The sequence below is a fragment of the Kryptolebias marmoratus genome, linkage group LG13 (genome assembly GCF_001649575.2).
Source record: "Kryptolebias marmoratus isolate JLee-2015 linkage group LG13, ASM164957v2, whole genome shotgun sequence".
Taxonomy (NCBI): Eukaryota; Metazoa; Chordata; class Actinopteri; order Cyprinodontiformes; family Rivulidae; genus Kryptolebias; species Kryptolebias marmoratus.
In genome coordinates this window covers 17,817,147-17,843,561 of record NC_051442.1, presented here as the reverse complement: position 1 = coordinate 17,843,561, position 26,415 = coordinate 17,817,147, and the positions used below count along the sequence as shown (strand labels likewise).

General features: G+C 38.9%; 1 protein-coding gene across 2 annotated transcripts; it reads right to left on the bottom strand.

Moving 5' to 3' along the window:
- LOC108233861 (protocadherin alpha-C2-like) lies at positions 1 to 24,688 on the bottom strand. Of its 2 annotated transcripts, none has more exons than XM_017412566.3 (4): positions 21,856 to 24,688; positions 19,040 to 19,098; positions 13,497 to 13,582; positions 1 to 5,092 (listed from the first exon to the last, which is right to left on the bottom strand). In XM_017412566.3, exons 1-4 carry the CDS (start codon positions 24,397 to 24,399, stop codon positions 4,779 to 4,781), a joined length of 3,003 nt encoding a protein of 1,000 aa, XP_017268055.1. In that variant the 5' UTR covers positions 24,400 to 24,688; the 3' UTR covers positions 1 to 4,778. The 2 variants fall into 2 exon arrangements, with proteins under 2 accessions (XP_017268055.1, XP_017268056.1); XM_017412567.3 differs by lacking the exon at positions 1 to 5,092 and adding an exon at positions 13,788 to 13,821 and having other exon boundaries at positions 13,494 to 13,582.
- Positions 24,689 to 26,415: the final 1,727 nt, after the last annotated feature.

Genomic DNA, 26,415 nt, shown 5'->3' with positions numbered 1-26,415 from the left:
GATATTTAAGAAAAAAACTTTATTAGTGACTTCTTAACAAAACACATTACCAGATTGATGAAATCATAGGAATCACTATTATCACCTTAACAATGAGAAGCAGGTGTACAAAAAAGTCATGAACAGATCTACACGGCCACAGTCGACTGGTGTACGCCAATCCCTGCTGCCGTGCCCAGCGACTGAGGAACATTCACTATACACAAGCAGAGAATACATCAACTTTATTTTTTATACCATTTTGTGTATTTTATATCCTTTTTTTGTTATTTTTTTTGCCTTTTTTTTCTACAGGTCAACAACCAGATATGCAGGATGAACAAATGATTCTATTTCACATTAGTGTTTGATTGATCATTACAAAGCTCAACACAAGTTTAAAGGGATATTTAAGCTATTTTAAAGTGTTGTTCTGTGTAAAAGTATTGAACAACTAATATCCTATTCGATAACTCTTTGAACAACCTCAGTTTGGAGAAGTACATTTTAAATCTGACAAGAAGGACAAGTTCATGCAAATACAAATTCATTGATCTTTACATCGCCATCAGTTTCTCAGTACCCAATTATCTACATAGAATTTTGTGATTATTTGCAATCACCAATAGTGACAGCAGCAGCTAGTTGTAGAATTTTCTGGGTTCAGTTTTGGGAAAGAAAATTGAAAATATTTCTGCCAAAATACTCAGTGTAATATAAAACTTATGGCTGGTAGCTGTAGCACCAGAAATGCTAAAATAGCACTATTTGTCCTTGTAAATAACCACAAAATTCTGTCTAAATAACCACATAATAACATAACATAAATTGGTGATATAAAGGTTTACAAAATAGGATTTACATGATCCGCCATGAACATTTTCAAACAGGAACCGTTTTAAGACAGCAGCAGTCCACTTTGATCTGGGCTGCATTTGGACTAACCATTAGTTTGTCAGTCCTGTCCGATGTAAAGTGTTCTTCCAAACTGAGCATGTTCAGAAAGCTATTTACCACAAGGGATGTAATAAATGTTTAGAACTTTTACACAAAACACTATTTCAAAATGGTGAAAATATTCCTTTAAGGATTGATTTTCTTATCTATGAAAATCAGATGGGTAAAAACATGAAAAACGGCCTTTCGTAGCATAACACAATAGCATTATGTATATCTAGAAGATTAAAGAAATTTTCAACAGGATAAAAATGTGATTCTTTAAGGTTTTTCCACAATTTATTGTTATCAACAGTATCTTCATGTACTCATGTCCTTTATATATGAATGTGGGTCTTTTGATGTTTGTGTGTTTTCTTGGCGATGTGTATCAGAAGTATATTTATTTCAATACACATTTCCCAGTGGAAAAACATAGTTATGTATATATAGTATCTATATAGAATCTGTTTCCTTTGCTTAGAACATGCAAACAGCCACTTGGTGATCTGACAGCACAGAGGTACACCTGCAGGAAGAGGCAGGGGGGAAGGAAGCAGGTGAATGGGAGGGACTGAGCTGTATGGCAGCACCCACATTACCCCAAAGGTGATCGGAAATACAATGGGCGAAAACAAGGAACACTGAGGTGAGATGTCATGACACTTTTATATAATCACGTTGAAGCTCTTACAATATTTACTGCTTCCAGTACTCTCCTTTTTTTTACAAAGTGTGGCCAGCTGTGGTTCACATTTTGATCACGGCTCAAATCTGACATGGCACTTCCTGGCAGCCATGTTTAAGCACAGCAATAAAGCAATAATAACAAGAACATTAATAATAATAGCACTATTATAAAATCTTATTTTAAGGTCTTGCCAGGTGTGTTTGGTATTCTTTTCATGTAGTCTCTAATGACTGTTGCACAATTAACATATTCACTCTCGCTGACTTCTAAGAAGTTTCACCCCACGTTGAAAAAAACCCCAACCCCTTCCTATTTTTGTTAAACTGACTCATTTTGTAAGTGGCTTCAGTCTGGCCAGATTGGTTGGTTGGTTGATGCCAGACACATGAGATACTCCCAATAACTCTGCTCGGGTAAAAGAGGATCAACTTGCCCAAATCCTTTTTCTTTCTACTGCACTGGACCAACACACGAATGCTATTTTTTGACACTATCTTATCACATCACGTCCAGCACAGCATCATCTGAGTTTCTGCTAATGTGTCAGGCGTCCTCACAAGCGCACGGCCCATCTAAAAGACAACAGAGCTGACAACAATGAGCAGTCAGGCTGGCAGAAGCGCCTAAGCTCGGTTTGAAGCTGAAGTTAAACTTAACAAAGACTTTGTTTTTGTATGTGTGTATGTATCCCATGTATGTAAATATGAATATACACAAATGTTACTGAGTTACGGCTTCACAGTTCACTGAAGGACAGCGGGTTTATAAAAATGCTGTCCACACCATGTTGATTTGTAGAAACAGGAGTGGAGGGAGGAAACAGGCAGCGGGGGCAAGCAAATCCTACAAGCACTGAAGCAGTCGAGGCAATGGTGCAGAGCTTGAAGAACAACTACTTAACATTCAAAGACAGAAGCGGAGGGATCAGGCTTGAACAGAAATGAAGCGACAAGCAACGTTCCTGCGTCTCAGCCATATAATACACTCCCAGATTCAGCAATGGCCTTCAGTTTCTCAGTTTCCAGATAGAAGGGTGAACTCCTATTTCTCAGTATAGCTGTTCATTTGTGTTTCTGTATATATTGAAAAAACAACATGTGTGTTTGCGCTATCCACGTTTGACAGCAAGGATAGTATTTGTGTGCAGAGGTGTGTGTATCTGACTGGGTGAGCTGACACACAGTGTTATTAGGACCATATCGACCATATTTGGAGAAGCAAGGTTCAGGGGTAGGTTGCATCAGCTGCACGTAGGTTCCCTTGTCTTCCTTGAAGTAGCACCTCATCCAATTTACGCTAAATTACAAGCGTTACTATCACAAAAATCAATTAAAATGTATCCTTAAGTAACAGTTAAATAACTAAGCAAGCAATAAAGCAAGTGCAACTGATACAATGCCACAAAACTGCACTCACTAACGGTAAAGCGCTTTTTTTTTTGTTTTTTATGCACGCTTCATGTTTTTTATTTTTTTTAGCAGTTCCATGCCATATTGTAACCTGAAGCACCTTAGCAGGAATTTTTCCATGTTTCTGTCCATTTTTTACATATTATATACTACTGCCAATCAGCTGCCTTTAGAACATGTTTCAGTGTCTCCTTTTTCTATAACAATAAAAAAAATACTGTTCCTGTTTGGCTGTATCACATAATGTCATTTAATGTGGTGAGATTTTGCTTGAAATGCTTCATTAAAATTGTCAATTTTGAGTTTATATTAGCAAAAAAAAAATGCAATAGATAAATCATAAAAGTAAACACTAGGTCTGATTACTTTGAGGAACTTAAGACTGCATATAAAGATGGACAATGGGTTTATATCTGTCTTTGTACAAAAGTGAAGCCAACATATCCTGTTTATGCCAGAATGTCTATTTATTTACATAGACTTAAACCTTATTTTGCAGTCAGCCAATGGCGATGGTTTTGTTTTGGGTTCAACTTCCAACTTTTGTTCCAGTGTCCAGTTTACCCTATATACCGTCTAAGGTTTCAACTAATGTAATTTTCTGGGATTATCTCAGCACAAAAGCCAAACGTCTTTAATAATAATAATAATAATAATAATAATAATAATAATAATAATAATAATAATAATAATAATAATAATAATAATATAAAAGTCCAAAAACACAGTGGTTTGTTTTGAAAAATGGTTAGCAATAGATAATTTGCAGAGAGTGGACGAAAATTTGTAAAAACTGTTCTCATCCTTACAGAGACAAATGTGGATTATTTTGTTCAATCACAGCTTTTAAGCCTAATGAGTCATTTCAGAATCCACATAGTTTTCCCTCATCCGTAGCAAACTGTTATTGCTGACTCATATTACATTGTCATAGATACAACCTTTAACTGAACCTTTAATATCTACTGTACAATTCAGTTTTAGTAATTTGCTAATTACAAATGAACTATCAGCTATGAAGCCACTTTCCTCTAAACTAACCTGGGAACAAACTTGCGCATAGATGGTGCAACCCAGTGCAGATCGTTAGCCTGCATAATGTGCTATGTTACACTGAAACAGAGCTCTGTTTGAGTGTGGGCCAGCTTCTCTCAGCCACCTCGTCCTCTTAAAGGTGCTTATTGTATGGTACGCATCTCGTACTGTATGTGTTGGTACTTTTTTTCTATTGTTTTTATTTTTTTTTGTTATTATTATTGTTATTTTTTTTTTTTACAAAAGACCACATTTTCAGAATTCCTACAAGCCCTCCATAATACTGAAGACAAAAGCCTCCTTTCGTTTCAGTTTGGCTTTCACTTCATGTTGACTTGGCAAAAAACAAAAAAGGTGCCCGAGATATCGACACCAGCACCCCAGCAGCTGACGATGGTCAGATACAAACAGCGCACTTCTTTGGGTGCATTTTGTTGTCATTATACAAACTGGGTGAAGGTTTGGGAGAGTTGGACACAAATCACAGAAAGGCTAATCTAATGGATAAATTTCCTTCTGTTTTAATTTGGTCCAGCCTTTAGATAAAAGAACAGTTGGAGTTTGGTTGATGTGGGAGCCAGGCCTGGTCGAATGAGGATTTGGCCACTGTACAAAGTCTATGCAAATATGGTGCATGGAGGCTCCCTTGGTTATATGTGCATCTGGTTTATTTTTCTGGCTCTGAAATTGGGATGGTAGTGCTCTGCTTTCAGGCCACCTTTTCTTTTCTAATCATCACCACCGTCATCTTTTCCTTTCTCCTTCTTGTCCTTCTTGTCCTTCTTCTTCTTTTTCTTCTTCTTGGCCTCTTCCTTCTTGCCAAAGCTTATGAAGTCACCTTTGTCATCCACGGGGCCTGAGTCATGGCGGATAGAAATGATGGCTGGGGATCCGGGAATGATGAAGGCTTCAGGCGGAATCTCTCCAGGTTTCAGGGGCTGAGGAGGCATGTAGCCTTGTCCAGCGCCGTATCTAAAGTGCCAGCTGTTGCTGTTGACTCCAGCACCCACTGGGGGAGACAGCTCTCCACCTCCCTCTCCATCTAGAAAAAAAGAGAAAAAAATGATGAATAAAGGTTTTGTCTGTAAATATTCTAAGACTACTAAGACATAAAGCCTTGTTGTCTGAGTTTAACCCATTTAACCAACACAATGTTTAATTTGGTATCTGATCAAGTTGGTAGAATTAAATCTAGTTTTCTCACTGCCAAATTCTTAAATAACAAACAATACCAGTGGTTTTTGGACATCTCTCATTTTCCCATTTTACACTTCAAAATATAGAAACAGGACAGATATATGACAACATGACTGATGTAAAAAAAAGAAAGTTTGGGATCTGAGTTGGAAGTTAAGGTGCATTCATTGAACCCAATGATGATGTAGGTAGTAATAATAATAAAAAAAACAACTAGGAATAGCACTTTTTTTCCTGGAGGCTTTTAATTTTTCCAGATCGTGGCTGTTGTTTTTCCAAAACAATTTACCAAAAAAAGAGTATCACTGTTCTTCACTGTTTTTTCCCTCTCTCCCTTTTTTGTTTCATTACAAAATGAGTAAAACAAAGCTTCAGTGTACAAATGTGCTAGGACACTTCATCGCACTCACATTAAACCAATGTCCTATTGGACAAGGAGGCAAGGGAAGTCTGAGTTGGTTTTCCTTGTTGAAAATAAAATAACCAATCAGATGAGAAAACTGTCACACCTTTACCAAAGTTTGATTAGTCAAACCCATGCCAAGGGAAGCCAGCTGCTCTATCAGCACTGCTGAATTGCAACTCATGGGTTGCACTGCAACGTGTCCATGCATTCCTGAGCATATGGGAATTGTCATTAAATGCATTAGAAAATGACAGTGAATGTAAAAAAAAACAAGTAGACCAAAACTAACGACAGATGTTGGGTGATGCATATTTCTTTTGTTTTCATTACAGATAAATGTTAATGATTTTTTGGGATGACATGATAAAACATTAACAAAACAAAAGACACTTAACTGCACCACCGGCAAGATGAGGAACATCATCATCTGATGATAATCTTGTTTACTTATGCACAACATAGAATGTACTGTACCTTGATTCTCAATTTGAAAAATGAAAAATAGATTCATGTAGCATATTTTATCAGCATATATCTCAAGCCACGTATCACATGCATTGCATGTATCATGGAAATTTTCAGAACTGCAATGCAGTCTAGATCTCTGAAGGCAAGGTAAGGAAAAAAAAAACCCTTCAGTGATGTTTAACCTGACACTGTGATTATCATTTGTTTTATTTGGGTAGTGACAGCAACCTAATCCCACTTATGTAGGCGGCCAGAGACAGGGATTCAGCCTGTGATGCAAAAGCATGGGTGTAAAATGGAAACTAGCCCAGATGGCAAGCCAGAAAAAAGGCAAAAGAGCAGAAAGGAAATAAGTGTTTTCGGGATGAATGAAATATATTGAAAAGAGAAGGTAAGATATTACCTATAGGGTCAAAAGGTCGAACATTTGGAATGAAAAAGAAGAGGGGGAGATGGATGAGATGAAGAGCAAGTGAGGGAGGATGAGAGTGAGGCAGTAAGAAGGATGGGGGTGGGCGGGTTTTGCAGACACGGTGCTCTCAGGCCCACACCAGTTCCCTCTGCACTGACCTACTTTCAGTCTGGATTTTATTTAGATCAAACAGAGCTTTTGCAAAAAGCTTCGTCTTCCCCCCCTCCTTTGTAGGCTATTTATGAGATTGCTCGAGTGCTGAAATGGTTTTAACTAACGTCCCTTTGGGACAAACACTGTTTTAAAAATTTGCTATGCCTGTACGCATGTTGTCTCATTAATTCCCTACAGCAAGATCACCGAGCAGGAAAATGAAGCCCATGTACTGACTACAACAGGAGCAGATGAAATGGACACTATTGTGCAAGTTGGTTAATAGTTTCGCATTGCTGCCACATTTGATCATTGCAATGAAACCTGGGCACATCACAGAGACATGAGCAATGAGTCATTACAAAATAAATATATTTACTCAAAACACAAAGATGAAAATGACGACTGTGTTCAATTTAACAACGAACAGACAATGTGTTAAAGAATGACATATGGTAACAACATACTCAAATGCCAAGACCACAAGAAAAGAAAATGCTAATTTTTAACAACAGCAAGCGATTGGAGACCAAATAAAACCATTAAACTGTTCACATTTTTGTCTTATTTGTTGTGATCTTTTTTCAGAATGTTTTAAATAATACATATAGATGTTGCTGAATTGCAGCTAATGTGCTTATTTAATAATAATTAGCTTTATTGTGTTAGCTGACATCCCCATTGCTGTAAAGCTTTAATGATATCTGTTTCTGAGGATTATGACATTTGACAGTATGATCTGTCTGTTTGTATTTAATCTGGGTATTAAATCCAGGAAAACACTGGGGCATTTGGAAGTCCTATTTAAATGGTATCAGTGGTAATCCAAAACAGATTGCCTCTCATGTAAAGGAGCACGATCATGATTGAAATACTGTTGCTGTTGCCTAAAAGAAACTCCAATGTCAAACATTTTATAGAAATTTAGGTTGACTATTTTATAAACTTTCAAATTACTTTCTTTTGCATTACATGGTTATGCACATAGAATTCTAGGGTTATTTGCAAGCACAAAGAGCAGTATCAGCAGAGGCTAGCTGTAGCCTTTCTGGTACAGCCTTGTGTAATGCAAAATGGACAGCAGTGTTTATAAAATAGCTCGTCAATCTGGTCGAAATAAACTGTTTCTCCAAACTAAGGTTGTTCAAAGAGCTAACTACCACAGTTAAATTAATAACTGTTCATAAACTTCTCATAGGACTCTATCCTGCACACAGGACACTTCCTATGAACTTTTTAATAGTTTAAACTCTTAAGAGAGTTTCTACATAGTTCTGCAAGCAAATTGTTAGACATTACAAAACTTGTTGTTGACAAAGTTAAGTCAACCTTTTAAGCCAAAGAAGAAAGTGACAAATAAAATCTGTCAATTACACAACAAAGTGATGCAATGAAGACCATGAGCATGTGTGCAGGGAATGTCACAGTGAATTCAGTGTATTTACAATAAGCCAGTGTTCCAGGAAAAGTGGTGTTTCGATGTTTACATGCTGATAAGCCATTAGGATGTTATTTCTGCCACAATAAACTTGTCAACTGAACAAAACTATGAAACTGTTTCAACATTGGAATGCTTCCCAGAGGGAACAGAGAGGGTCTGAAAGTGTTACAGAGCCTCATCCTTCCAACTTTTGCAGCTGTTTTCAGTCTCTTTAAAATGTCTTTTCTGTAAAGGCCCAGTGGATTTTTGAGGAAGGTGGGTGGCAAGAAACTGACCCAGTAAAGCTGAGCGTTCACCAAAGCACAGAGTTAAAATGATGATGTTGACATTATCCTTACTCAGTGCATTAAATAAGTGGGTGCATGGCAAAACTTTCTTTTGATTCTTTAGTATTAAATTTAAAATTTGTTACAATTATTTTCTGCAGTGAATGATATTTTTATCATTTGTTGCTGTAATAAAAAATACATCAAATGTAAAATATCACAGTGAAGTATTAAGGGGATGGGTAATTAAATTAGTTGGTAAAATAATATTATAAACACTACATATAACAGCTTCATCCCTGAGGATGTGAACGTCAGTCCATTAAACTGCTCGCTGGACTTGGTGTTAGGTAATTATTTTTGGACTTTAGGTTATTTGTGTGTTTTGGCCCTGCCATAGAAACACACTTTGTTCTTCCACATCTGGTATTTGACTTTTGTGCAAAGCAATGTGTTTTCAATAAGCCAGTGTTCCAGGAAATGCTGTTTAAATGTTTGAGTGTTAGTCATTAGGATGTTGTTTCTGGACTGAATCTGTCTAAGTGATAAAAGAAAACTATGAAGCTATTTAAACATTGAAATGACTCCCAGAAAGCACGTATGGTGTGAGAGCGAAGACAGAGGGAGAAATCTGAAGATGTTAAAGAGCAACTAAACTTTAGGTTTAGGGGGACTTTGTGAATTTGTGACTGGTGTGTAGATCCAGCATGTCTAATATTTTGTATGTATAATAAATTCATTAAAGTTTCCCAGTTGTTGAGATCACAGTCTCTGTTTATTTAACACAGTAAACATGTTGCATTCATCTTTTATTTTCTTTGAAGATGATCCCACACTAATTCAATAATGCTGTGGCTTTGATATGTTTTTGTGTTGTTTGTGTTTTTGCTCTATCCAGGTCAGCTTTTCTGCAATGGCAGTATGCTTGGATCAACAGAATACTGAGACATGAAGCTGTTGCCAATCAGACTCTTTCCATAAGACAACACATAATGGATCATTTTATATGGTCATAATTCCATCTGTTTTGATCTCCAACATCACTGCCAGGCATGCAATTTGAAATTGGCTCGGCTAAAATATATGTTAAGTACATGCACAATTCTGGTTGATTCCTTGATTTAGGTTACTTTTTAAAGCTTGATCTCTCAGTCAGTTTAAAGTGGCTCAAAAACTAAATGAAAAGCATTCTTCTAAAAATTCAGTTCAGTCATTTCCAGGAGTGAACTGGAAATGAGTAAAAAGTAGCTAGTGTTGAAGGAAAACTGGAAAACTGATGTAAGACAACTTTAAAAGACTACAAGTAAATCAGGCTCAGTGGAAACAAAACATAAGAAAATAGTGAGATGGTTCATGACTTTTGCACCATACTGCAGCCACAATGTCTTGGGACATCTTGGGGCTTCCTGTACTGCTGCGACAAATCCCAGACACTTGACATTGTTAATTAGGATACTGATAAGAATCAGTAATACTCCTCTGTGAGTATGTGTGTTTGCATTAGAAAAAATAATTTATAATTAGCAGGTCATGTCACAAATTGGTACATTTATGAAGCAATTTGCATCTAAGTGCTGCTGCTGTTTTTCAAAGCGGTCTCTGCAGTTTCCTGAGATAATCCTGTATTTCCAGCAAATGGCTGTCTGAAATGAATTACAGTGTAGCTGCTGGTAAGCAGGTCAGTATGGCTCCTTGTAAGGACGTTGCCATGATACCTGATGAGAATATAAGTGTGCTTGAAGCCTCATTTCATGTAACCTGATGGCCTACATTTAAAATAGTTATTTTCTGTCCTCATATAGTTCCATCCTGAATGAATTACTCTGGAGGTTTGCAGGCACATACTGCTGATGTGATAATCATGTAGTGCTGGAGTAAATGAAATCAGTACAAGTCACATGTATTGTTCATGAGACGGAGCTACGTCAGCTCTACTTTCGTGCATTTCCTCCCTTCAGTTACCCTAATTTCTCCTTAATACTCATCCTTGCTGAGCTTGCTTCCCTTTTTCTGCTGCTCGACTCCCGTCTCTAAAAATTTCATTCAGAGATATGACCAGTCGCTATGGAAACTGCCTTCACCCACTCCCTGCTGATGGAGGGTGCGGCTGCTGCAGCAATCTCTCAGTTAGACAGTGTTGCCAGGCAACAAGTCACATGGCGTTCCCTAGCAACAACACCACTGCAGAAACCTGACAATCCTCTTAACCTTTCTCTCTTTCCATCCCCCTACACCTCGATATTTTTTTCCCTTCATGCCTCTTTTGCTTTTTCTGTCCAAAATTGCTTTTAATGTTGCTGGATTTCTCAATTTTTGTTTTCCATGGCAATTTCCCGTAACTGATAATGGCTTGCCTCTCCACCCCTCTGGCAGCTGACAAATGTTTTCCTCATTTGTGTCATAGATCACTTGAATAAACATGGATTTCAGGATGCTACATTTAGATGCACCACAACATGTCAGATAACTTCAGGATAACAGTTAAGTGCAGCAGAGAGAATGTGTCATAAGAAAAAATCCACTTCTTAAGATGCTATAAACATGATCAACTGAAATTCTGCAGGGTGTCTCAACAGTTTTCCAAGATTCAACCTAAAAAAGACTGTTAAAACATTTGACTTTTTACATGATCCCAAAGGCAAAATAATAAGAAAGACTAAGAAGGCTGGTAAACAAACATTAGAAACTGGTGTATTAAAAACACAAAATACAACAACAGCTATTTCACTCGGCAGAAAAGAAGACCTTCAAATAAACTTGTTTACTGACACAAAGAATGAAATGTTCTGTCACTCGCTGTGACGCTACCCTTCACCTTGAAGTCTCTTTGTAATTCCTGCAGCCTGACAGAAAATCAACGGCGGGAAGTTTGGCTGAAAGGAGGGAACGGTTCACAACCTTTCAATTACTGTTTTCCATTCACAAAAGTTTTCCGGTCATTTCTGTCACTTTCAACAAATCGTAGTACTCCAAGATGTTCTTAGTCATTAGCTCTAAGGCTCTGAGGCAGCGATTCTGAACATGATGCAACACAGGTCAACTTTTAAGGTTATCTTCATTACACTTATGTTGTGTTGCTACATATTTTAAATGATGCCACCCACTCAGGACAACTCATTTCTTATTGAAAACTCCAGCCGTCTTCAGTCTGTGGCTTCTCATGCTGTGGGCTTTAAAGGGAGGACTCAGTTGTTTATCTGCAATTCTGCTGAAGGGCCCCGGGCTTCTAGCATTTCAGCTAAGCTCTGCATCAACGCCACACTGGAATTCAAGATGATGTAGATGTTCGAATCTCTTTTTTAAAAAATTCTAAACCAAAGACCATTCCATTGACTACATTAAAACTAGTTTGCAGTTGAATTAAACCACCTTGCTGGATGTGACAGCATCTGTAGGGCGAGCATTACAGCGCTATGTCCCAGCAGTATTGCCCCAGATAAAGGTTATAAAAGAAACAGATTGACATTTTAGGAAATTCACTCATCCATTTACATGCTGAGAGTTACTGTAGATATTTTTAAAGCAATGCAAAAATGGTTGTATTTATTTATTTTTATTTTGTTGTTGTACAAGAAATAAGAAGTGCATGAGTGGAATCTAAATTTTTGAAGGTCAATTGTAACTCTCAGTGATCTTTTTGCTTTTCCTATGCTAAGCTAACTGCCTTGCAGATGCTGCATCACATTTAGCTGATTGACATGAAAATGTCATACATTCCTAACTTAAGCTCAACAAAAAGGAGGAAATAGTTTCTCTAAAATGTCAGAACTTCTTTTATGCTTGAATGATCTACTACAGTATGAATGTGACAGTATAAGGTAATGTCAAATGTATAAACATAGAGTGAGGGGATATAAAAGATTTTGCCAACATACTTTATGTTTGAAGCTCTACTGGTGCAGAACATAAATCACCTAAACTTATTCTTAAAATCCTAAATTTATTTTTGTCAATGTATGTTTTTTCTTAAATAAATAGGTGATATATTTAGGATAGTAAGCATAAATAAGGGAATTCTACAACAGCCAGGTCTGAAATTCTGAAAGGAAAAGGTCCAAAACTCTGAACAAAAGGGTTAAAAAAGTAGTAGTGCCCCTTGAATATGCTTTTTTTTAATGAACAGAGATGCTAGCAAAACACTCATTTTAGCCGTAGAACTGTTATAAAAGAGAACAGAAATAAAGAAAAAATAAAGAAAAAGAAGCTCACACAAGCTAGTGTTAGTATTGCAGCACAATTAGCCACTACAGGAAGAAAAGTAGCAATTTAAAACCGCCATCCGCCATTGCTTCCAAATTAAGGCAATTATTTGTGGGATTGTTTATAATTCATTTACTGATTTTAAATCATGTGCCAACCATTTAGGCAAATAATTACTGCAGCGTGTGCTCTAGTGTCAGTGTTTCTGTTGCTAAAGACATTGCTTCAATAGTGACAATTTATTGCCACCATGACAAAAGTTCACCTGGAAATGAGGAATATTCAGTCGGTGTTCAACATGAACTATGGTAAGAAAGGCTAAAGAGAAATATTATATTGCTACTGATAAATGTAATGAAAGTGCTATGTATTAGTAATAGGTATGTAGAACATTACTGCTGCTTTTGTCCACAGCACTCCCTTAAAATGTGATGTTCCCACATGCATGACTGTTTGACTCGCTAGCGAATGTAACCTGCAGTTTACTTGCACCTTTCTTCCCTTTTCTCATGTCAGGTATTAACCCATTCACACAAAAAAAATTATCATTAAAGGAGGAGAAATTGTTGTACAGCCATCCTTGTTTTTTTATCAATTATGTCATCTTAGATAAATTTTCACTTTTTTCTTGTGTTCTTTCATTCAAGTATAAAACTTAACACAATTAAAAAAAAAGAAAATATTGCCTCTAATACCGTTTTGGTTTTTGTTTGTTTAGCTAAAGTGGTGGTATCACTCTAGTTTAGAATATACAATATCATGCCTTCAAAAGAGAGAATGATGAAATATAAGTTCCCTGTTCCCCTGCAGTTTCCTGGTAGGATTACAGCCAATGAGCTTGCCAACACACATGATTGTTCTGATTTACTCCACACCCTGACTGCTGCAGTATCGTCCACTCACCTGCAGCACTGGACACAGTGGGCCAGTTCTGGACCAGCATCCCCTGGGCTCCCTGCACCACTGAGGACTCCTCCATGTGAACCGCACTGGAAGACAGATCACACATCCATCAAACACAAAAGTAAAGATTTGATATTTTTTCTTGGCCATTTTTTTTTTCAAACAAAAATGGTAATCTATTGTCCTTTTTTTGATGCATAATTTTCGGCTTTAAAAGAAAGTAACAACAAGCTTTCACTATACAAACAAACAGCCAAATGGAGAATTGCTATAAATAACTTCAACAAATACCTGTTTGCGGTTACTGCTGTGCTATTTCTTCACCCTTTAAAAATAAAAAGCATTTTAATATAAAAATTATTACTGCATCAATGCGCGACCTGATCCAGTGAACCAGCTCTGTTAACTCCATTTTCTTGGATTTAATAATTAATCTGATGCCTGGTTGCCACTTTTATTGAATGCTTACATTCCGAGATCTGCATTTTAATTATTAATGGTATTAATGATGACAATAACAATAAAGAAAAGTGAGTGATCCAACAACAAACATGTATAAACAGTAAACAAACAGCTTTACCACACTGATGTGTACCCACATGTGCATTTTGACCAGTTTTAGACTTTCTGGCTACCAAGTTTGTACTATAGTTTAGTAATCATAAGTGATATTTTTATTACCACATGGGCTCATTTAGACATTTGTCAGCACCTTTTGACTTGGCTGGCTTTAAATACTGCAAGAAGACAAAGAGGAAAACAGATTGTGTTTAAATATTCCATTTAGAAAGCAAAATAAAAATCTTCATTTGTTGGTTATTTTTGCTGTTAAACAGGAGGGTTGTTTGCAGCGTAACACCACTGCTGCAGGACAGGTTTCATTAATGTGGTTAACCTCTGGTAGTGTTATACTTTCAGGATATGGCTGACTTTAAAAATGCATTTGTGTTTTGTTGTAATTTGTGACAAAATTTTGACTAAAGATGTATTTAATATTTACCTGACTGTGTATCATCTGTTTGTTCTGACATTGCCAAAAAAAAAAAAAAAAAATCAAGTGAGTGTTTTAACCTTGTCAATTGAGAACCATGGCATTATATTTGTTTTTCAACTGGGAAATGGTAGAATGATCCGTCCAGGAAGTGGGTGAATTTTGCCTCAAGCTGAAGACTTAAAGTATCTGGGAGTCTTGTTCTTGAATGATAGGAGGATGGAGAAAGAAGTATCAGGGCTTTATCTGCTCAATATTGAGGGTGTTGCTCTGGTCTGTTGTGATAAAGTAGGAGCTGAGCCAAAGGGCAAAGCTCTTAATTTACTAGTCCATCTATCTATGGTTATAAGGTATGGCTCATGACAGAAACAAGATCCTATGTACAAGCCTCAGAAATAAGCTTACTCTGTAGGCTCAGCCTTAGAGATACAGTGAGGAGCGTCATCATCTGAATGGAGCCGCTGATCCTTTGCATCATAAGAAGTCGGCTGAGGTGGTTTAGGCAACTGATTAAGATGTTTCCTGAACAACTCTCTCCTGAGGTATGTCTCACTGGGAGGAGACCCTGTTCTGGGTCCCAACTGGCATAACCAGAACTCTTGGAGGGATTATGCATCCTCTCCAGCCTGGCAATGCCTTGGGAGCCCCCCAGGAGGAGCTGGAGCATGTTGAGGAGGGGCATATCTGGGTTTCCTTCCGGGATGGATGGAAGGATGGATGAACAGACAGATGGATGGAAAATAAAGAGCTTCCTAGAGCTGTTGTCTGTCACTGTTGTCATTGTCAGATGTCTGAACACAAATCACAGAGTTTTTTTTTTTTTTTATAATAGTTAAATTGATGAAACATGATCTGTATTGTAAAATATAAAGGCTTAAGTAAAAAAAATATTTAAGTAAGAAATCCATTTCATTTGAGGATAGGCTGTGAATCTGTTTTTCAACTCCTGTTTATGCAGATTTATATTTAGCTTACAACACTGTAGCCATAACAACTAAATTAATTGTGTTCTGTATCTGAAAACAGAACATTGGACCTAAAACTATCTTACAAATGCAGAACACTGATGGGGATTTCTTTTTAATAACAAATGGCATTATGAATGAAGGTTGAAAAAGATTTAGGAAACAACCAGAGCTACTTTGAACTGACCATGGACCACTAATGCTTGCTGGGCATAGACTCATGTGATCATGCCATGTGATCATGAGTTGGGGTTAAGTGTCAAAGTGGACCATCTCTGTGTCTGCTTACATTACAGGCGCTGTCATTTTAAAAGATGGCAGCGGCAAATTGCAGCAATGATTTATGTTAATCCATGTCATGTTACAGTAACTTGTTGACAGAGTGCACGTTCTGATCTCCTGCTCACCATAGAAATTAGCTCTAATATCCAATTAAATCAAACTTAGACGGAGCAGATGAGTGCCCAAGTGAGCAGTAAGCATTGTTAGCATGAAATTATGAAAATTTGGTACAAAGCCTGAGCATGTGGAAGGAAAACTCATTAGTTCCTGATGTTCCAGCTGTCCTTATGTCAAATTAGAAAGGCACTTAATTTCATGTTGGTACCAAACCTGATCATTTTAAAATGTGATAGATGTAAGTTTTAAAAAGTACAGATTTTTTTTGTAGTTATTATTCTGCTGAATATTCTTCCTTATTTTAGTTAACTCTGGTTTAAAGAGAGAAAAGTAGTTAAAGTCTTTATTCTAACATGTAGTTGGAGGATTTACTAAAATATTTTGCAAGTACAAGTTTCTACATAAAATCTTTATATTTGTTTTGTAAAGAGAAGTCTTAGACAAAGTGCTCTTCCAATGTTTACTTAAGTCCAGTTTTAGAGTAATATTTGCTATCAAAATCTCTTTGAATCTGTCTACAGAGCAGCTTTACGTCAAAAAAATTACATAGTCTATGTTTATCCTTCATGTTTCACAGCAAATTTCCTTTGTTTTTTTAATGTGGTAATGTGTGAGTCCTGTTAAAAGTGGTAAATTTTCTCCCAAATCAGAAACGTAGTTGTCTCATGTACGTCAGTAGGTTAAACAAACCATCAGGGAGACAAGCAGAACCTGCCATTCCACTATTTGTAATTGAAAACAGGAAAAGATCCAGAAAGGAGAGTCCAGATGCTGCTACCAACTGAATGGTTTAATGAAATAATCGGATTGGGGTATCCAGGATAAGCCATGGCCCTGGTGGAGCTCCAAGAAGATGACAAAACTCAACTTTTTAGTAGAAGTATAAGTTGTAACAAGGTTTCTTGATGGTATGCTCACAGTGGCCTGTTTATCAGTCTCCTGGTTATTCTTGTATGGGGTGCACCCTTTTGTTGCTTCCACATTCAACAACAAATTGCCTTTTCAATGTCGGTCACCCCACTGTCTGAATCAGACTCTAGTCTGTGCCCACCAAATGTGCCTCTGCGTGACTAGACTGCTCAGCTCCATCAGTGTGAGGTCCTGGCATCCTGCTCTAAGGGGTCAGTTAAATTTGAAAATGAGCCAGGTGTTGAGGTTGGGTGTGAGGCGCAGTATGCAACTCACAGTCCAGGCTCAAACCTTAAAATGTGATCTCCAGTGCTGTGCAATTGTCTCACCCTAGTTTAATCCATGTAGCTCTAAGATATACAGATTGCCATCCATGATGGTAGAATAAACAGTTGTGATGATGTCACTGCACAGGCTCTTTAATTTGATTTAGTGTAGTAATAAGGGTTAATGAGGTCCTTTGTGTACGAACCAGTTCACTCAAGTTCAAACTTCCCCCTGAGAGATGCTCACACATGGAGGGCAGTTGTAAACTGATGCATGTGTGTTTCTCATAATCTGAGAAAGGTCGTCGTCAGCTCGTTTGTCCTTCATGCTTCCTGCTTAGAGACCGTAAGAGGGGAAGTGACACTTAGAATGTTGATGACCTATATAATACTACATCACAGTGGGAGAGGGATACTGCATCCACTGGCATGCCTTTTCCCACAGGAAGAAGGCCGATGAGCCACCAACAGTCATTTCTGAAAATGTTTTTATTTGATTATGTTGCATCAATATTACCATATACATTTAGAGTTTTGTTTTACTTTACATCTAAATCAGCTGACTTTCACATTCCCAGAATCATGATGAGTACCCTGAGTGCTCTGAGGTACCAAAGACACAACCCTACAGACCATTATAATATTATGGATGGCTTTTGACTATCTTGCAGGTTTATATTTACTGCCATACTTTCTGTGTTATTAATTATTTATTTATTTGATTTCAATCAGGATACCCAGTGTAAGATAAGGGGACTAAGAGTAAATTGCTAGCTTCCATGTAGACAATAAAAGGAATTTCACCGGATCTATTTCTAACTATAGGTATCATTTAAAACCAAATTTGTTGTAGTCCTAAGCACTAATCTAGTATTAGGTAATGTGTAAATCAGAGTTTTGTGTTTTCATCAACATATTTTCAAGATGGAGACAATAAATTTCAGAAATTTAACTATTTTCTGAACGAAAAATAAACAACCAATGTTTTTAGGTGGGTTTTTGAGAACCAGGCCATAAAAAACATTGAAACTTGACATTTTAAAAACAGCTCACAGTCAATATTAAGCTCTTTAGATGTTGTAATGCATTCTTTAAAGGCTATATGAATCTTCTCAGACTTTTCTAATTAGGTTTCTACTTAGCATCATGCCCTGGAAGCATTGTTGCAGTTTTAATGTTGTGAAACTACTTGCGAGCGTGGCAAACTTATTACAACATGCATTTTAAGATTTTTCATATTTGTCTTTGAGTTTTTAGCTGAAACACAATTTGCCTTATTTATTATGAGTAAGCTCTTTCTAACAAACATACACCATTTCATGCCAGCCAATTTATATATTAAAGGTGTAGCACTGAACTGGATTGGCACTGAAAGATAAAAACAGTTGTAGATGTACATGCAGTGATTACTTCTGAAAGTTTCATTAAAATCATTCTACTGGTTCATGAAATATTTTGCCAGAAGACAAGCAGAATTGACTCTAGTAGTTTATGGTAAGGTTTCGAACAAAGGCAATCTTAGGCAATCTCTTAGTTCATGGAGTATGTGTTGAAGATGGCTCTCAGCTACTACCACACCAAACTTTAGCTCAATAGGTGTAGAGTTGACTGAGTTACAGCCATTTTTGTGCTTTCTACGGTTGATTAGCTGTGGTGGCCATTTTGATTTGGGCTAACTCAAAAAACGAATCATTTAATGTACATTCAGTGATTGCTTTTTTAGAGTTTCAATAAAATCAGACTGATGGTTCATGAGATATTTTGCTAGCAGACGCAGACAAATATCCACATAGACAAAACCATTATTAACCACTTTTCACCTTTTGGCTGTGGCTGATATTTGTAGAATTGCACAAGGACTGAAAATTAGGCAAATTTAGATTAGGTAATTAAATCAAATTATAAGAGCAACCAAATATTATCATATTTTTGTTTGTTAGTCATTCATTCATATATTCATATAGTCATTCATATATATAACTTGCAGAAGAGTTAAAGATGGAAACTGCTTACCCTTGCACCCCAGCCCTCAAAGAGGCAGAATATCGCCAGTCAGCATTCGGGGCTTTTGGCTGAGAAAGTATGAGGAAGAGGGGAGATAAGAGAAAGATGAAGAGACACATGGAGGAAGGAGAGGGGAAAAGGGAAAGAAAGGGAGTTTAATTTGATCTCATACTGTGCATATAGCCAGGCTGGGCCATGGTCTCATCAATTATTCATGATGCACATCCCAGTTCAGGATGTGAGAGGAACAGTGTGCAGTTGTGTCACACATTTCAGACACACGCACACACACACACATACACACCACCACATACAAGCATGCATGCATATTGATATCTACACACATTTATTCTAAATAAAAAGGGGGTGCAACTGAAAGCCAAACTGACAGCTTCTCTAACATCTCCCACTCAGTGCCAGTAAAAAAATCTGAGAGCTGGGGGGAGTTACGCTCCATTCCCTGAGTGCTGCTGTTTGATCAGGCTGTGGTGTGTGTGCATGTGTGTGTGTGGGTTGGTGTGTAACCAGAGTAAATCTGGCTGCTCCTAATGAAACTGGTCTGATTGGATGTAGTTCCCAGTAGACCACTGGTAGAAAAAAAAAAGTTGCTTTTAAAATTCAGCAGGCAACACCACCATCACCATGGCAACAACATCTTATTTTTCTGAAATACATTATAATAATACTTGTAATGGTTCTGAGAACATAAAAAACATGTAATATATATATATTTTTTTATAAATACTAGTAAAAATGATCTGTTATCCAGCATTAGTTTTGCTGAGCTGCAGTTATACTGCTGAACATTTTAAAGCTGTCAGGACCCTCAATAATTTTCCTTTGATGAAGCCAAACTTTGTTGATAATAATATTTTTATGGACCCTGAATATTTGGGACTTTTTCAATTTTTTTCTCTTGCATGTTATGGCTGCACAACATTAAATTATTGTAATATTTTTGTTTCCCCCCTGAGGTTTAGTAATGAATGTGTAAAAAACAGAAGAAACACCTGCACCCACGAGAAAGTGTCCCACATACAGATAATAAACTATGTTCAGCTCAATTCAAAGGGGAGTGTTTTCTGCTGCTCCAACCAGTTTCTTTGAGTAAATCTAATCTGCTGGGCTGAGGAACAGTGATGGCGATAAATCTAATTTACACAGCCACACAGTCTTGATGGGATGATTTATATATATTATAGATATACATGACAACTGTACTACTAACTGGCTTTTAATAGTTAAAAGGTTCAATTAAAGGGATGGAGTATCCATTATGAAGTGGGGTTCAGCAAAAACAAAAAAGCTGATCATCTTCCTCTACTTGTATTCAATAGCTCTTTGAACAACCTTAATTTGGAGATATAGAGTTTATTTCTGACCAGACTGATGAATTAAAAAGACCAAAAAGAAATAATTGTGGTTCATGCAGACACTATTTTATAAACGCAATCTCAGTTTCATGTCATTTACATACTAATCTAGGAATATTTGCAAGAGCAAACCGCAGCCAAGACCACGATTATAGTTCAGGATTAAAAGCAACACTTGTGCCTCCACACTTTGCTGATACTGCAGTCCAGTTTTGCTGGAGCAAACGGTGGCATCAACAGTTAGCTGTAGCACTTCCAGCTGGAATATCAATTTATTTCTCTGTAATGTGAATTTAATGACAATATAAAGGTTTATAAAGTACAATTCACAATGAACCTTAATCCACTTTGGTCTTGGCCCCACTTGAACTTTTCAATCCAGTCAGAAATAAATACTATAATAAGAGGTAAGATATTAGTTGTTTTTAAACTTTCTACAAAATGACACTTCAAAAGGTCTGAATGATCTATTTAATGTTGCTTTGTATAAATTAAATAAATATGTTGACTCATAAAAACTATAGCCTTTAAGCCATGAAAAAGAAAAAAAATTGAAAATAAAGAGTCCAGCATAGTTTTGCATAACTAATAGGCTTAAACAATTCACAATTAAGAGCAATGTTTATGACTGAACACTTTAAAGATACTGTAACTTAAATGTGTTACCTGCATCACATCAATCCAGAGTTATTTTTAAAAGAAACTAAATGCATTACTACTGGAAATATAGCAAAGTAAATAACTGGTTATTTTACACACCTGGAAGGCATATGGAATAGGAAGAAACAAACAAACAAAAACCTCACCCTAATCTTAGTGTGATGCAACCTTTAAGATCGCATGCATTTTACACATTTCCTAAGAACATATCTAAGACACTGCAACAGATGCAAAATCAGAGTCATGCTTTGATAAAGCCACTTCTGTATAACTGCCATATTTCACTCACTCACAGAGTCTCGTGCACAGACCAGTTTAATCCACTAGCAGAGACAAAACAGGGTTCTTTTCGTGATGCAGAAGCGATGACAACCTCAAACCGAAACACAAATCTCTGAATCACCAGATGAAACACAGGTCTCTTGAAAAGCATCAGGACTGACACTAATTCAGTCCAAGTGCTGAGTTTGGCAGGGCTGCGTGACAGCACAAGTGAAGAAAGGTAATGAATGCTGCAAAGATTCTCTTCAAACACAGGACTAGATCAAATTTGACATGCAAAAATGTCTCCTCACTGCAATGAAAAAAAAAATGTACAGGCAAAACTGTGGCATCAGTGTATGTATGGAGCAGTAATACCCTAAACACAATGTGAAGTTTAATGTTAAGTGTGAATAATTGTTTGCAAATGCATGTAAACTCAATGCAAACCTTGGATTGATATCAAAAATAGATGATTCAATGGCTTTTGGTTATGGAGACAAAGGTAAACATAAAAAATGAATGACACACCTCTGGACAGATTTGCAGTGAAGCATCGGGCATGCTCAGTCTGCGCACAAATCCACTTCCACTAGTGAAGAAGCGATCAGCGCCGCTGCCCCAGGTGCCACTGATGGGCCGCCCTGTGTTGTAGAACATGAAGGTGTCACTGCCGGAGGTGGCGGTCAGGCAGGTCTTGTAGCAGTACGTCTTCGTTAGGGAGCCGTTCCCGCGCACTTCAATGTAGTGAGGCTCCACTTTGAGGTCTCTCCGAAGCACCACATTGTTATTAGGCTGTCCTGCGGCCCCTCCGCTGCCTCCCCCGCCAGCACTCACACTGCTGCTCCCACCATCTGGAGGGGGTTTCTGTGACCCACAACAGGAGCCGGGCTGGGAGCAGTAGGCATGGCAACGAACGATGGCCAGCACCACCACAGTGACCAAGAAAACAAATGTTGTGGCGCTCAAGGCCACAATCAAATATAGGGTAACATTGGACAAAAATAGAGTGTTGTGGGGCCGAGAGACCTTCTTGGTGTCAGGGGCCACTTTGGGAGGAATCTCCATGACAGCCACATTGATGGTGGCAGTGGAGGAGAGAGCTGGCTGGCCGTGATCCTTCACAACAACAGTTAGAGCAAAGGAGGTGGAGTTGTCTTCCAGGATCCTCCGAGTGGTCCGGATCTCTCCGGTGTGCTCATGCACTTTGAATAAGTCCAAGTCTGTGGCTGTCTCCAGCACGTAGGCCATCCAGGCATTTGGACCTGCATCAGCATCATACGCCACCACTTTGGTCACCAAGGCACCGGAGTCAGCGTTCTTTTGGACCGTCTCCAACGAGCGGGTCCCGTTGCCAGCCGGGCTGACTATCACCGGAGCGTGGTCGTTCTGATCCATGATGTAGATATAGACTGTGGCGACTCTGCTGAGTGGAGGAATGCCCCCATCCTGGGCTTTGACCTGGAAATGAAACTCTCTCAGTGACTCATAGTCAAAGGCTCGCAGGGCGTAAGCCTCGCCTGTATCGGCCTTCACAGACACATACGAGGTGACAGGAATGCCATGGTTGTTGTCATTGAGCACAGTGTAGGTGATGCGAGCATTCTCTTTAATGTCTGCATCTTGAGCTTTCACAGTACACAAAGAGGCCCTGGGGGCATTGTTTTCAGCCACATACACTGTATATGAAGTCTGCTCAAAGCGTGGCGGGTTGTCATTAACGTCAGCTACGTCCACCTGTATGGTTTTCTGGGAAGATAAGGGAGGGTTTCCTCCATCTGTGGCACTCAGAGTGACATTGTAGGCATCAGTGGTCTCACGGTCCAGGAAGGCTGAGGTAACCAAAGTGTAGTAATTTCTGAATGACTTGATCTTGAACGGAAGGCCTGCTGGGATCTCTAGGCTCACCTGCTTGTTGGCGCCGGAGTCTCGATCTGTGACACTAATGAGGGCCACAACTGTGTCTGCACGGGCGTCCTCTCTCACAGGGCTTGACAGGGAGGACAGCACGATCTGGGGGACATTGTCATTCACATCCACAACCTCCACCACCACTTTGCAGTGGGCTGCCACGGCCCCGGGGCCCTTATCCATAGCTTGAATGTACATCTCATAGGAGACTGTCTCTTCATAGTCAACATTGCTCCTCACTCTTATCTCTCCTGTGTTAGTGTCCATGCTAAACATCTGTCTGACCCTTTCTGGAGTGTAGCTGCTGAAAGAATAATAGACCTCTGCATTTGTGCCCTCATCCAGGTCTGTAGCGTTCAGTTTAATCACCAGCGTGTCTTTGGGCGAGTTTTCCAACAGCTTCACCTTGTACACTGAGCTGTCAAACTGAGGGATGTTGTCATTAGAGTCCAGCACCCGGATGTTAATTTTGGCCGTGCCTGTCTTGTCTGGTATCCCACCATCCACAGCACTTAGAATTAACTGGTGGTAAGGCGTCTGCTCGCGATCCAGGGGCTTCTTGAGCACGAGCTCAATGTGCTTTGTGTTTAGGGAGGGTTTGTTAGAGACGAGCGCAAAATTCTCGTTTGTGCTAAGCTGATACATGCGGACAGAGTTGGACCCAACGTCCGGATCTAGAGCATTTTCAATGGGGTAACGGGAACCCGGCAAGGCGGATTCTATGATTTCCAGTTGGTACTCGTCTCTGGGGAACTGCGGCGCATTGTCATTGGCGTCCACAATCTCCACCTCGACATGGTGCACCTCGGTGGGGTTTTCCACCAGCACCTCCAGGTTAATAAGGCAAGTGCTGGAGAGATCACACAGCGCCTCCCTGTCGATCCTGTCGTTGACGAGTAGTTTCCCATTTTTGGGGTTGACAATCAAATAGCGCTTGCCGCTGCTGGAGGAGGTTATCTTGATTCTTCGGCTGGCGAGCTTTCTAATATCCAGCCCCAGGTCGTGCGCCAGATCCCCGACCAGTGCCCCATTTTCCAGCTCTTCTGTAATCGAATATCGCAACTGTCCACACGCAAGGCCACAAAATAAGGAAAACAGCACAAAATAAAAAGGCACATTAATACTACTCCCTGTCCGGTTGCATATCTTCCCCGTCACAGCCATGGCAAGCTCACAGGAGGATCCGCAGACGGATTAAACGCAGCCTTCCTTCCGCCTTTTTCAGCTTGCAGTATCTCGCATCCCAGCACCTCATCAAGGTGGGCTAATTGGTCTCCCGGTGGATGAAGGAGAAGCGGCTCATCCATACCGTTTTCCGGCTGGAGTCAATCCTCTCCAGCGCACCCATGTTTTCCTTTGTCCGTGATGCGCTCTTTTTTTCTTTTTTTCCTTCTTCTCCTGTCTCCAGTGCGCGGTGCTGACGGGTGTGTTTCCCTGCCGCTGGAGCTGTGAGAAAGTCAAGGCACACGGAAAATACCCGCACAAATCCGGAAATGAAGAACACTTCTTTCAAAATAAAATGCGTTCGCTGTTCATTGTTTAAGTACGAAGATTTATTTGAAATAAGAAAACAAATTATATCAGTAAATTAAAACACTGGCGAAAGCAAGGACCGAACCAACAACCGAGCACTTGACAGTCACTGCCTTTTCCTGGAAGCTATAAAGTCTGTTTGAAGTATCACATCTCTACAACATTTATTTTCACGCTGCAAACATCTTATTTAGTCTGCTTGAGTGCATCATAAACTTTTTTTTTTAGCAGAATCATTCATAATTGCTGTTCTTAAATAACGTAACATTAACAGGAGCTCTATTGCGAAAACCCAACCGGAAGTTGTTTAATTGAACACAGGAGGCTTGATGTTGCATCCCACCCTGGCGCGCGCTCAGACTCCGGCTCTCTTTTCTTTCCGCGGTGGCGCAGCTCCCGTCCTCCCTCCACTCCACACCCATCACTCTCTCCTCTCTTGATCTCTCCAAGATCAACAGCACCCCGAGAAAAAATAAATAAAACAATAAATTCTATTTTTTTCTAAAAAAAAAAAAAAAGAACGGCGGCTCATCAGATCTCTCTCGTGTGCACCCACCTTGTTATTTATTTCCTGCACACCATTTAGATCTGCTGTGCAGCACGTGACTGGGAAATTAATTATGGAACCACCGACTGGTGATAACCCCCCCAAAATATCTGGCTAAAATGTGCTGTTGCTTATAGTAATATTTGTCTTAAACAGCTAAAAGAATACATGGGTGGGACGGCTACAGACACATGTTGTGAAGGGGGGTTGCCTGGGATTTTTTTTTTCGTCCTTTGTCTTTGCTTGAATCGCAGGCATGGTTATTTTGCCGGTAGCTATTCTGCGGCGCATGCAGCCCACCGCATGGCGAGCATTTGCGGGAGAAGGCGCTGCGGAAAGGCAACATTCATCGCTCTGACAATCGCAACCTTCCCTCCACATGGATCACTGTCAGCGGCGGACCTCAGCCTGTCAGGTCACATAAGCGTTTTGAGGAATGGGCTTTGCGACGCCAAAGCAGAAACCTTTTTTTGTCCTCATACACATAATCCATAGGTTTATAGACAAAATAAGTTGATCTATACAATGAGGCAGAGCTTGCGAAATACACAAATAGAAACTGAAGCATATTAATTCCAATTTATGATGGGGGTGCAGTGTTTCTATGCACAGCAACACTGCTTCATTATCTCTATGTCCTTGTCTGACTTCCTGGACTTAATTAGCACTCTTATCTCAGTGTCAAAAACCAAAACCAAAGGGAAACAAGAGAATGATGTCCCAGTTTTTTTTTTTTTTTTTTTTTCACCTATAGGGAACGAGCTGTTGACAAAGTCTCATTCTTTGTGTGCCCAACACAGACACGCCCCCTCCATACATACAGGTGGGCTTATAGTCATTCTACAAAATTAAAGCTCAACAGGCCAAGGATATAATCTACATTGTGTAAAGGCATGATATAAAAATCTTGTGTTTTATGTAAATTCTATAGAATGTTTAAGAGTGGTCACTTTAAGAGAGAGGTCTTCACTATTTCTGAGTTTGTAGCAGGAAACATCCAGCAAATTTCCATCGACGGGCCCCAGAGACCTGCTGCTATTGTAAAACTGGTGATATGCAGGTGCATGCCTTTGTATAGTTCAGAAATGATTCTGAGAGAC